General features: G+C 30.7%; 1 protein-coding gene across 3 annotated transcripts; it reads left to right on the top strand.

Annotated features, from left to right (window-relative positions):
* Positions 1 to 10,266: 10,266 nt before the first annotated feature.
* On the top strand, positions 10,267 to 12,310 carry LOC118064673 (uncharacterized). 3 transcript variants are annotated; one of them, XM_035079442.1, is made up of 3 exons: positions 10,267 to 10,301; positions 10,390 to 10,542; positions 10,624 to 12,310. In XM_035079442.1, exon 3 carries the CDS (start codon positions 10,638 to 10,640, stop codon positions 11,886 to 11,888), a length of 1,251 nt encoding a protein of 416 aa, XP_034935333.1. In that variant the 5' UTR covers positions 10,267 to 10,301; positions 10,390 to 10,542; positions 10,624 to 10,637; the 3' UTR covers positions 11,889 to 12,310. The 3 variants fall into 3 exon arrangements, with proteins under 3 accessions (XP_034935333.1, XP_034935332.1, XP_034935331.1); XM_035079441.1 differs by lacking the exon at positions 10,267 to 10,301 and having other exon boundaries at positions 10,312 to 10,542; positions 10,624 to 11,544; positions 11,692 to 12,310; XM_035079440.1 differs by lacking the exon at positions 10,267 to 10,301 and having other exon boundaries at positions 10,312 to 10,542.
* Positions 12,311 to 12,941: the final 631 nt, after the last annotated feature.

Raw genomic sequence — 12,941 nt, 5'->3', positions numbered from 1 at the left:
TCGATAACGTCCCATTGTCAGCTCTAGAATTGTTTTATTAAATATTTAAGGCTGATAATAGCCCATTGAGAGTATTCTAGTAATGATTTATAGAGAAAATCTATTTGCTTAAAGCTCATTTGAGCAGTACCTTGACTTCTATAGTCGAATTATGCCTATTTTCCATGTTTTATTCATCATAATTATTTCCTGTACGCCAAAATACTTAATGGCTTAATTATATTATTGTTTCATTTAAGTTTATAAGTTATAAGAGTTATTTTCAATTGATTTTTGTATATTTTTCTTATTAATCTTATTTGTAGAGAGTAATTATTATTTATCAAGTTATTAATTATTATTTCATGCAAACCAAGGCTAAGGGATTTATTTAGTAATTAAAATTAGTTTGTAATCTCAATAACACAAAAGAAGCAGAGTTAAAATCAACAAGTAAAGTTATCAAGAAATATGGACCGTTGTGAGGAGAGTTGGGAGGCTGTAGTGGAGAAGAAGACCAAACGAACGAGTCACCCTACAGTTTTCCCATGCTGGGAGACGTTCCAGCCCTAAGGGTTGTAGTCACGGGGCTGTCGCCAGTGAAATGGGACTCCAAGGAGAAGATGGAAGTGTGGATGTGGTCTTAGGATTAAGTTTTGAGCCTAGGATTAAGTTGTTGAGTCTAGAAGATAAGTTTTTGAGTTTAGAATTAAGTTTTGGGTGCACCTTAGAATTAAGTGACCCCTCCACATGAAAATCTGGGAGAAGTCACGTGAAGATAACCACCAATGGGAAATGTGCCTTGATAATTTGAAAAGAGTTAGTCCCTGGAAGGGAAAGAAGGAAAAAAGATTAAGGATTTTGGATTTGAGATTTTTGGAAGGGAGTCGAGAGATAGCCAAGCTCGGAGTCGTCGAGTGCAAGCCACAGGAGAAGGCAGTCAAGATCAAGCCAGGACTGGAGTTAGAGAAGACGGAGATCCAGTGAAGGTGCAGTCAGCAAGCTAGAACACAGGAGAAGTACTGCTCCTGTGAAAGGAGGTCCAGAACAACTAGGACCAGGTTCAGTAAAACTATTAACATCTAGAGCTCTGCTGAAACTGTAAGTTATTGAGAAGAGATTTGTAATGGGTTTATAGGTAAATATGTAGCTAGTAAAGATTATTTTTGTTAAATTAAAGAAAATCCGTAAGGCTTGGTTTGCTCTCGTACTCGTTAGTTTAAGCTTAATTGCAGATTTTGATAAAGAAGATATGATTTAGTTTAATTGATTCGATTTAAAGATTTGTACATTGTGGAAAATTAAAATATTGCGTTTGTGAGTTTAGAATTTTGAATTACGATTTATTGAGAAATATTTTGTTAAGAAATAGTCTTTAGTTAGTAAGTAAGGTTTATTTGAGCTCCAGAATTGTAACAAGTCGGAGTTCTAGTTGATTTATTTTGAAGATCGTGATAGCGTAACTGTTTATTTGATATAGAAATTTGTGATGATGTTTTGAGTTCTAGTAATGGTTAAGAAAACCTAATTGAGAAAATTATTATAATAAATTTGAGAGTTAAAAGAACATGTTGAACTTGTTAGTTTATTTCTGGTAGTTCGGGGACCTTCAACCCAGTACATTAGTTAGTTTATTTCGTTTGGTCTCTTATTTCGATTATTTCGGTTGTGTAATTTTATTTTGTTGGCCGAATACGACCCCTCTCTACAACCTACACAACTGAGGGCCAGGACATGCCCTGTTCAGGAGGATCCTGATTTTTGTAGAACCATCTTAGTTAAGTTAGATACAAGTTTGAGATTTAGTTTTAAGTAGTGAGACTTTGATATAAGTTTGAGATTTAGTTTTAAGTATTGAGACTTTGAGATATTGCGTAGATTTTGAGTTAGTTAGTAAGTTGAGATCTGGAGTTTAGATTTAAGTTTGAATTAGTTGTAAGTTATACCAGTTTAGTTGTTCTGGTGAATAAAAATAACTTGGCGCCCTAGATAAAGTAGTATTAGTCTCCCAGGGATGGTTCTACTCAGGATTCTCACCTGAAGGAAGGTGCGTTATAGAATATACCCCTTTTATGGGGGGGTAGAAAAATTAACGTTACAGTATATATCAGGTTTTATCGCTTATAAATTATAATAGATATATAAGGAGAGTTCTAGAACCACTTGCAATACCGGCCGAGGTGAAAAGTGGGTTTTGATCCACACTAATTACCGACCGTGAACTTCTGGCGGTAAATCATTGACTTACCGACCGCGATAAGTTATCGACAGCGATAAATTATCTTCAGCGATCATAACGATTGCGATTTTTTTACCGACCACGATTGGCGATAAATTATTTTTTGTGATAATATCAACTTTGATTGGCGATAAGTTACCGACAGATATGATCAGCTATAATACCGATTTTTTAGTGACTTTGTTTATAACTTAATTATCAACAAAAAAAATAACTGTCAAAAAAAAAAGGCGGTGATATGTCTCAAGGATGTTAGATGGTGGGAGGAGTTTTAAAGTGAAAACAATTTATCTTTCGAGTTAATTTTTTTTTATTAAAAAAAAATTATAATATATTTTCCTTTTTTTTCTATAATGATGGTTTCCAAGTAATCTACGTGTAAGAAACTAAAAATTTTTCTCTTTAATAACTTTTTTCATATAAGTAAAACTAGAAAAACTAATTATAAAAAAAGACTTACAGTATCATAACCATCATCATAGTCAGTGGAATCATCATCATAATTATCGTCATCAATTTTTGGGGGTAGAGGTGGTAGAAATTATTCCTCACTATCCTCGCCTCCTGTCCCTCCCGTCTCTTCCCAATGATCTTCTAGTGCCATCAAAATTAGAATTTCTAGGAGGCTGAAAGGCCGGTCAAATCAGGCCTCCGGGAAAATAAAAGTGCACATTTTTTTCTAAAAAGTAATAACGATTATGATAGATTCTTGTTGAACTTAAAGAAAAAATTTCCCTACTTGATAAATTATCATTTAATAATTCATGAAATTTATAATTACACTTAATAAATAATCATGTTAATGTATGAAGAAACACACTTTTTACACTTGAATTAAGAAAAAAGTCATTACTTACTTAGTATGGTTTGATCGGTTTCACTGTCGGAAATAAACTAAGTATTTTGTCTTATGCATCATACACCATGGCTAAATGTTTATATTCTTCAAATAGGCCAATGGTGAAGAATCATTAAACGATATTGATTCAAATATATATATATATAGAGGCCTTGATCGCATCGCTCAGCATCAAATTACAGATAGAGAAAATAATTCGACAACAATAAAAAATTCTCACTAGAAAAAAATTTATCGATGACATTTTTTTCCTCTTTTATTTATTAAAATAGTTCGTAAACGACGGATAATTAATTTGAAAGACACATATTTTTTCGATTGGATTTTTGATTAAACGTGTTTTCTTTATCGCTCGTGCCTCTGCTCTCTTATTTTTTCCTTGCTCTGCCACCGCTTCCTCACTTTATCTATACTTTCATTTTCCACTAAAAAGCTGTGATTCATGCAAGAGTTAGAAGGGCCATGTGTCGAAAAATAATCGACTTATTTTATTTCATTTAGAAACGTTAACGTTTGACTCAGTCGGTCAACTGCATCATATTTTCTCTTTACCTTTATCTCTTTTTCACTTTGTTTATACACTTATTCTATGTTACCCATGAAGTAAGACATAATATATATTATGAATAATCAATCGAAATATTTCATTTACTATATGAGTCATCATAACTGAAGTATTTTGAATGTAAAAAAATTTTTGAAACAAAAAATTATTATCTTTTTTCATTTTATATTTTCTGAACCACGATTTGTGATTCTTCACGTTTAAATGACTTCTTTAACCATAACAATAAGATTTTTTATCTTAAGAAAGAATTTTTATTTAAAAAAGAAAGATAGACATTTTATTTTATGTATTTGAATGAATGTTTTTTTCTTTTTTACAATGTATACAATCAATTTTAACGTTCTCGTACGATCTAATGGCATGTAATGTTTGTAACATTTACGCTGTAATAAAATATTTCTATCCAGTTGTAAATGTTCCGGTAATTTATCCCAAATATCGTTAATGTATTCTGGAACAATCTTCAAGAAAAAATATTTTGGAAGACAAGCAATATCTTCACTTGACATTTTTGTTATATTTTTTAATAGGCAACACAATTCAAATGACTATTCAAATTGGAGTTTTTCATGAAAATTTACCATATACCATTCCTTTAGAATTTTTACATTCTTTTCTGCTTGTTCATTTTTTCCATTATGCACCCCACAATCTTTTAGATGATTTATATTCAGAGCATGAAGCAAAGGACATTCAAGCTTATCCAAGTTGAGTACAACTTTTGAGCTGTCAATTAAACTTTCTAACCATTTTTTCTTTCCATCTCCTTTCACGTAAATACGGTTTCGATCTTTGACAAGTACATGAAGAATATATGGAAGTTCCTCATATGGTATTGTTCAAGATTCCAATGGAATGCCATGATAATTAAGTATCAGCCACAAATTTATGCGTTCATATTTTTCAGGTAAGTATCCTCACTGATATGGCGGTTTGAAAATTAATACTGAAATGTCTTTCATACCATCATTATTATTTTTGATTGTAATAGTCGCGAATTCTTTCACCAAAAACTGATTATTTGGCTGCTTGAAGCCTTGAACATCTAATATCGTTTCCATGATGCACGTAAAATTTGTACACATGCCGAAAATGTAAAACCCAACTGAATCGTTTTTACGGTGAATCATCTATTTATATGTTTAGCCCGACTTATTGAAACTGTAGCATCTAATTTTGTTGTGTGATCACTACAACGATTGGCTAAAAAATTGTATTTTGTAGGATTTTTTTCTACATTACATGTAATTTTTGTTAGTCTGAAAAATCATGCCCCCCCCTCTCCTTCTCAAGATATTTCTTGGAAAATCGGGCAAGAATTTACATGATCTCAGGGTTGATTCACAGCCTTGACATGTTCTGGAAGTTTTCAGCGGGGGGATTATGAAACATCATGTACACGTTTTATACGCATGTTTCAATTTATGATTGTATCAAAATTAAATCATTCTGGAATCTTTGTTTGGAGGGGATGAATTGTATTTGTACCCATGCAAGTCATGTTTAGGATCACTGATAAATTGAAACTGTAAGAAATACGTCGAGATACATAATTCAAACAGTAAGAATGGATTTATCAAGGGTAAATAAAATTACCAAGTGTGAGACACACTTACCAACCAAGATGGATACATTAAAACCCTCTAAAACGTACAAAATTACTGGTTTAAAAGAACTTAAAACTGTGTACGGAACAAAAGTTGTGGCAACTGTTGAAAATAGCTACATGAAAATTTTGGAAAATCATAGAGAATTTGAAAAATTGGGTAAGTTCGCCGCTGACAACGGATTATCATTGTTGTACCATGGTGGAGCTAATAATTAGTTTGAATTCACAGTTGATGAAATGGAAATCTTACAATAATCAATGTAATCTAAAAAATTTTTAATAAATAGAAAAAATTCAAAATCATAGTTCTTTTAATTTCGATATTTCCCCTCTTACATTAAAAGAAAGATTGTTATTCAATATAAGTTAAATTTGGTATTTGATCTTAGAAAATGACACAAAATTGATATTCTCGAACTTTCAAGAAATTTCTTTTGGATTATGACAGCCAATCTAAGGTCATCTAAATCTTATATAAATCTCATTGAGCACGCCTTTTCATCATTGTAATTCTGAAGTTTGTCTAGTATAGTTAAAAAAAAAACGAGTGAACTAAACTATTATTCTGATTAAATTAAAATGGTGGAAGAGGCTTATGCTCTTCTACCATCATTGAATCATAAATCTAGTGGAATCATTGGTAAATGGGTGTGAATTAGTGCTAAAAATATTATTACTTCAAACAGATATTTGCAATCGAGTGGTTTATCGGTTGGTGAAAAACTACGGATTCAATCGATAATTGCAGCACTCGCAACATTACATGAAAAGTTTATAAATCATTCAGTCGTTGGAGGAAGCCTTCAATCAACAGAACAATTGATTCGATGGAAAGATTAAGAAAATAATTTCCAAAATCGAATTCGCACTGGTGTTGTCATTAACTTGCAACATTTCAATTTACGAGACTTCTTATTGGACGCTGAAAAGCTGATTACCGAAGAGTTGACAGATATAGTAACAAGTGAGGGAAATTTTAAACTGAACTTTGTCCTTGCTTGTAAATTCAGTAATCAAAAAAATGATTGAACACTTGTAGAAATTAAGTACTTTAGTGTTAAAATCGAAGCAATTCCGCTGTCAACAGACGTAAAAAAACATTTCTTGGAAAATGTTTTTGACAAACTACTAACAAAAGTCGAGGATTCTCAAGAACGCGATTCTGGTTGGTCAATTGAAGAAATTGAATATCTGCAAGTCAATATCAATCGTTATCAAACTTCATCAGCCGGGCAATCTACATTTGTACCTCTAACAAAATTTATACAACAAAAAGAAGCAGTATTAAATATTAAAAATAATGATGAATGCTGTTTCTTTTGGGCAGTTACGGCAGCACTTTATCCAGCTGATATAACTTCTACAAGAACAAGTTCATATTCACATTATGAAAGTGTGCTAAAAGAAGGTATTAACTGTCCTATCACTCTACATAATGTCCCAAAATTCAAAGATTTCAACAATCTAGCAATAAGTGTGTACAGTTTGGATGACAATTGTAAAGTTATTCCATTATATTTAAGTAAACATTATAAAGTAAATGAACCATATATTTATCTATTAATGGTTCAGAGTCGAGTTGAAATAGATGATAAAGAAAACGTTAACTCAATTTTTCATTTTTGTCTTATAAAGGATCTTTCAAGATTAGTTGGAAATCAAATTTCTAAGCATAACGGTTGAGTAATTTTATGTGATCGATACCTCAACCATTTTCAGGTTAAAACTTCATTTGAAAAACATCGAAAAGACTGTATCAATATAAACAATACGCGAATTTCACTTCCTGAAAAAGGTGTTAAAATAAAATTTGGAAATTTTCATTTTAAAGACCCTGTGCTATTTATTGTCTATGCCGATCTTCAGAGTATTCTTGAACCTGATTCATGACTGAATTGAAGAAAATAGCTGAAACTGTCAAAATTAACCCAGAAAACGTAGTACCAATGAAACCATGAACATCCCAACAGTCAAACGATTTTTGTAATAAAAAAATCTGTCACATTTGTAATAAACTATTTTTACATGATGAAACAAAGTTACATGATCACTGTCACTTTACAGGTAATTGTCGAGGCACTTCTCATGTTAATTGTAATTTAAATTATCAAAATTCATGCATAATTCCAGTCATTTTTCATAACTTTTCAGGATATGACGCACATTTTTTTATTGAATCATTAGCTCCATCATTTAAAAGTTATATGGAATTATTAACTATCAATAAAGAAAAATACATAGCATTTACAAAAACAGTTGATCAGAAAATTTCCTGCGAAAAAAGGAAAAAAGAAATAGTTGTTTAATTACGATTTATTGATTCTTCCCGATTCATGAGCAATAGTATTGAAAAACTTGCATCATTTTTTAACTTGCATCGAAGTTTCTATTCCAAGTCAAATAAATTTCAACTAGCAACTCGTAAAGGTGTTTTCCCATATGAATGTATTGACAGTCAGGAAAAACCTGACGAACGACAACTACCTGACTATTCAAAAGTCTATTCGAAACTCAACGATTCGGACATTTCCGATGACGATTACCAACATGCACGCCACGTTTGGGATCAATTTCAACTAAACACCCTCGGTGAATATTCAGATTTATATTTAAAAACAGACGTTCTTCTGTTAGCAGACATTTTTCAAAATTTTAGACAAAGGTGTCTCTGCACTTATGAGCTTGATCCGTTACATTACTACACTGCACCTGGATTAACTTTTGATGCTATGTTGAAACATACAGAAATTGAACTCGAACTTTTGGACAATGTAGAAATGCTCAATTTCATAGAAAAACGTATTAGAGGAGAAGTGTGACAGTGTTCAAATAGATATGCGAAAGCAAATAACCCGTATATGTGTAATGATTATAACCCCAATGACAATGTATCATATCTCATGTATTTCGATGTAAATAATTTGTATGGCGCAGCAATGGGTGAGTATCTACCGACTGGATCATTTAAATAGGTGGAAGATGACATCAATATTTCTAATATCCATGAAATAATTAGAAATATCTCCAAGAATTCTTTAATTAGTTACATTTTCAAGGTTGATTTAGAGTATTCACAAATCTTACACGAGCATCATAAAGATTTGCCATTGTGTCCTGAACACCACAAATCTTCAAACAGCGATAGTAGCAAACTTATGACGACATTATTACCTAAACTTGACTATGTGATTCACTACAGAAATTGAAAACAATGTCTTGATTTAGGAATGATTGTAACCAAAATCCATAGAATCCTCAAATTTAATCAATCACCATGGATGAAGAAGTATGTTGATCTAAATACAGGTTTACGAAAAAAATCTAAAAGTGATTTCGAAAAGAATTTCTAAAAATTAATGAATAATGCAGTTTACGAAAAAACAGTGGAAAACGTCCGGAAGTATAAAGATGTAAAGTTAGTTACATAGTGGGAAGGTCGGTATGGTGCAAAAAATTTAATTGCCTTTCCAAAATTCCACAATAGTATAATTTTTGACAATGACATGGTAATAATAGAAATGGAGCGAAAAAATATGTATTTCAATAAGCCGATATACGTAGGATTTGTAGTTTTAGATCTTTCGGAAATGTTCATTTATGATTTCCATTACAATTTTATTAAAAGACCATTTACAGACAATCATAAAAACATATAGTTTAATTTATCAATTTCTCAATGCTCACATTGATGATTGCATCAAAAATAATATACATAAATTTGACACCTCAGACTATCCACCAAATGACCGTTTTAATATTCCATTAGTTAATAAAAAAATTATAGGGCTTATAAAAGATGAAAATAAAGGTGAAATAATGACGGAATTCATTGGGCTAAAAGCCAAAATGTACACATTCAAAATTCAAAATAAAAAAAAAAAGACAAACGTAAAGCAGAGGGTGTCAAAACTGCAACAATAAAATCTATAACATTCGATGATTACAAGAAATGCTTACTTAATCATGAAAAATTATGTAAGACGGAATATCATATAGTCAGCAAGAGACATGAAGTACATACAATCAATAGAAAAAAATTAGCATTAAGTTAAGAAGATAATAAAAGAGTTCTTTCAGCACAATCAACTGATACACTTCTTTGGGGTAACGATTCATATTGAATAGTGTTAATAAATTATTGTAAATATAATATTTATGTAAAACTTATGAGAAAAAAAAATTCATTTAATAAAAAAAATATTACGAATTATTTACATTAGTTTGTATTTTTTTATTCATCTCTTACAAATAATATGACAAAATCATTGTCATCCTTAATGGTCTTATTTTTTTTTTTTTAATTTCTTCCAACATTCGTCTATTAATTTTATCAAGATGTTTAATTGTTTTTTTACCTTATTGATTCTTTGTTGTTCTTCATGAGTTAAAGGTATCCATTTAATATTAGGAGCTTTATCTTTTGTGTAACGTAGTAATTTTCGAGCATCACTATACATTCTGTCAGCCATTGCTTCTCGCTCTTCCGCTAAAGACATTTTGGCAGTCATTGTTTCTATCGGGATCACCTGAAAAAATTCCCAAAAAAAAATCCTGGAAATAAAATCCTGGCAAAAATATCTTCAAAAAAAATGTTCCCTATACTTAAATCCCGTATAAATAATGTTCCCGAGCCATGAAATGTATGGAAAACTATAATAGAAGCATAAGTATTTTTAATTCAATATTAGTCTCAATCAAATTCTGTAGTACTCATTACCGTGTAAAGTCTCTAAGGGCAGATCTAAGGGATATTTTTGCTAGGATTTTTCTTTTTAGGAATAGGAATATTAATTTTGGGAATATTTTCGCTATGAAATGTATAGAAAACATTAAACAAATCAGTATCATATTGTTTTGCATAACTGTGTTGTAGATTTCTGTAATATCGATTGATATTGATAATGAACCTAGTGAGTATTCTTGTCATATCGATATATTTAGGTCATTTGATAAATAGTTCAATAAATACGAGATGTCGCCTGGGTCAGATTTCAAGAAGACATCTTAATTTAGATTTCATTATATTGGTATGTGTAGAGATGGATAGGTTAGTAAGAAGAAAGGTGGTAAACATTTCATATTGCTATAATTATAACATATAATAATGCCATTAAAATTTGTGGTGAATCAAAAAGGTGGAGATAATCTTGTGGATGAAGACGGTTACATATATGTATATCATCACGATGGAGTTAATAATAAATACATTTGGCGTTGTGAATTTTACGCTGGAGGACCATGCGGTAAATGTCTGGCTCGTATTCACACAACCTCTAAAGACAAGGATGGTAAGATTCATATCTAATATAGTTCGTTTTCATAATCGTTAATCTGATTGTTTATGGAAAATAAATAAACTTATTTTATAGGTAAAATAATCGAAATGATAAATAGCCATCATCATAGACCAGATGCTGCCAGATTGAAATCACTAAAAGTGATGGAACTATTGAAGAGAAAGGCTAAGCGTTCTACAAAACCCAGTAGTGTTGTTGTTGCGTCATTGCTTGAGAATGTTGATCCTGCTGTATTATGTCAACTAGCTAGTCCTCACAGTTTAGCAAAGACTGTACAACGTGTTCGTAATAAGAACGTTAATGTGATATTACCAAATCCAAAGTCTGTTGATAATCTTACTATTCCTGAAGGTTATCGCGTGTATAGTGAACGAAAAATTGATTTTTTAAAATATGATTCTAAGGACTCAAATGTGGCTAGTAGTGAACGTTTACTGATATTTACGACTGACAATAACTTATCAGTACTAAGAAATGCTGAAGTGTGGTATGCAGATGGAACATTCCAAACTGTTCCGCGAATATTTTATCAATTATATACTATACATGCAAATGTGAATGATGCAGTTGTGCCACTTGTTTATGTTCTTGTTACTGGTAAATTTAAATCTGTTTATGTTGAAATATTGAAACAATTACAAATACTTGAGCCACGTTTAGATCCAAAGACAATAATAGTAGATTTTGAAATAGCATTTATACATGCTGTTAAAGAAGTGTTTCCTAATGTTCTTGTCAAAGGCTGCTTTTTCCATTATACTCAAGCTATCTGGCGAAAAATACAGGCTTACCATTTACAGAACAATTATGCTAAGGACTCTGAATATGCATTAAATTTAAAAATGTTATTCGCAATACCGTTTGTGCCAGAATGTGATGTTGTAGCTGCATATGATGAATTAATATCAACTGATTTTTATATTAAACATGAGAGTGAATTAGAAGAATTGCTAAGTTATTATGAGAACATATGGTTAGGTAAAATGAATCGTCGGAAACGTCGTGGTGGTGGAAAATATGCATTGTCGTTATGGAATCAGTATAGTAATACTATCAATGGGATTGGAAGAACCAATAATAATGTTGAAGCTTGGCACAATGCATTAAAAACTCGTGCACAAGCATGTCACTTAAATATTTGGAAATTTATTGATTTATTAAGAAATGAGCAAGTATTATCTGATGTCAAGTTGGAAGGTTTTGTTAGTGGAGCAAAAAGTAAACCAAAAAGACGAAAGTATCGTGATAAAGAATCAAAAATCAAAAGAATAGTTGACAGTTATGACTTAAATGATGTTTTGTCTTTTCTAAGAGGAATTGCACATAATTTATATTAAGAAATTCATATTGAATTTTTTTGTGCTAATATACTAATGTACAAATGAATAGAACAAGAAAAAAATATTATATGTTGAAGGCTCGCAGCTGTTAAGAAAGCTGAAGAATTGTATTTATTTTTTTTTCCAGTCTAGACTGGTTTCCAGCTCGAGAAGTATTGTGATAAAAAATCAAAAATCAAAAAAAAAGTTTAAAATTATGACTTAAATAATGTTTTGTCTTTCCTAAAACGAGTACAATTTCCATAGAGATATTAATATTAAAGTTTTTTTTTATAAAAAATCTAAATAATTGGCAGTAAATTTTTACTTTGATGACGTTAATAACTAGTAACAAGAAAAACAAAGATTTATGTATCATTTTATGCTAAAAGTAATTAACATTCGAATTGTTAATTAATGTGATGAATAAAGCAAAGATTTATATTTTGTTAAAATAATGTGACTGACCAAATGTTTATGTGTAATATCATAGAAAAAAAATATTTTTTTTTGTGTTGGTGAAGAAAAAAATAAAATGATGAAAAATGCAAATAGAAGTACTGTGTTTTATGTTAATTTATATTTTAGAAATATCAATTTTCGGGATATTTTTACTAGGATTTTTTTTTTAAGACTATTAATTTTGGGAATCTTTTTGCCGGAATTTTTTTTTCGGGATGTTTTTGATGAGGATGTTAATAGGTGGACCCGTTTCTAACTCATTAGTTAGAGACATTGTAAATATTTTATGTTAATCCAGCTATTGTGCGTTTCATCAAATCCTAACCACTTGACAAAAGCTTGATTACCACGCTTTTTCAGAATTTTTTCTATCAAATAAATATCAGGATATTGTACCTTAGTCAATTCTTCTTGATAAAAACCTCCTTTAATCGGTTGATCTTAATAGTCGACAAGCTTGTAGGTTACTAGATTAGTGTTCAATACTTGGCTTACATTAAATATTTCGGGTATCCAATTACTGGTGTATCCCTTTTCAAATACATGTTTGTATTTACTTATGCACACTTTGTCACCGATCTTAAATTTTGTCTTTTTCTGGTTTTGTTG

This window comes from Chelonus insularis, unplaced genomic scaffold, assembly GCF_013357705.1.
Source record: "Chelonus insularis isolate UGA/USDA-ARS -01 unplaced genomic scaffold, ASM1335770v1 contig_24_pilon, whole genome shotgun sequence".
In the NCBI taxonomy this organism is placed as follows: Eukaryota; Metazoa; Arthropoda; class Insecta; order Hymenoptera; family Braconidae; genus Chelonus; species Chelonus insularis.
This window is presented reverse-complemented; position numbering and strand designations above follow the sequence as displayed.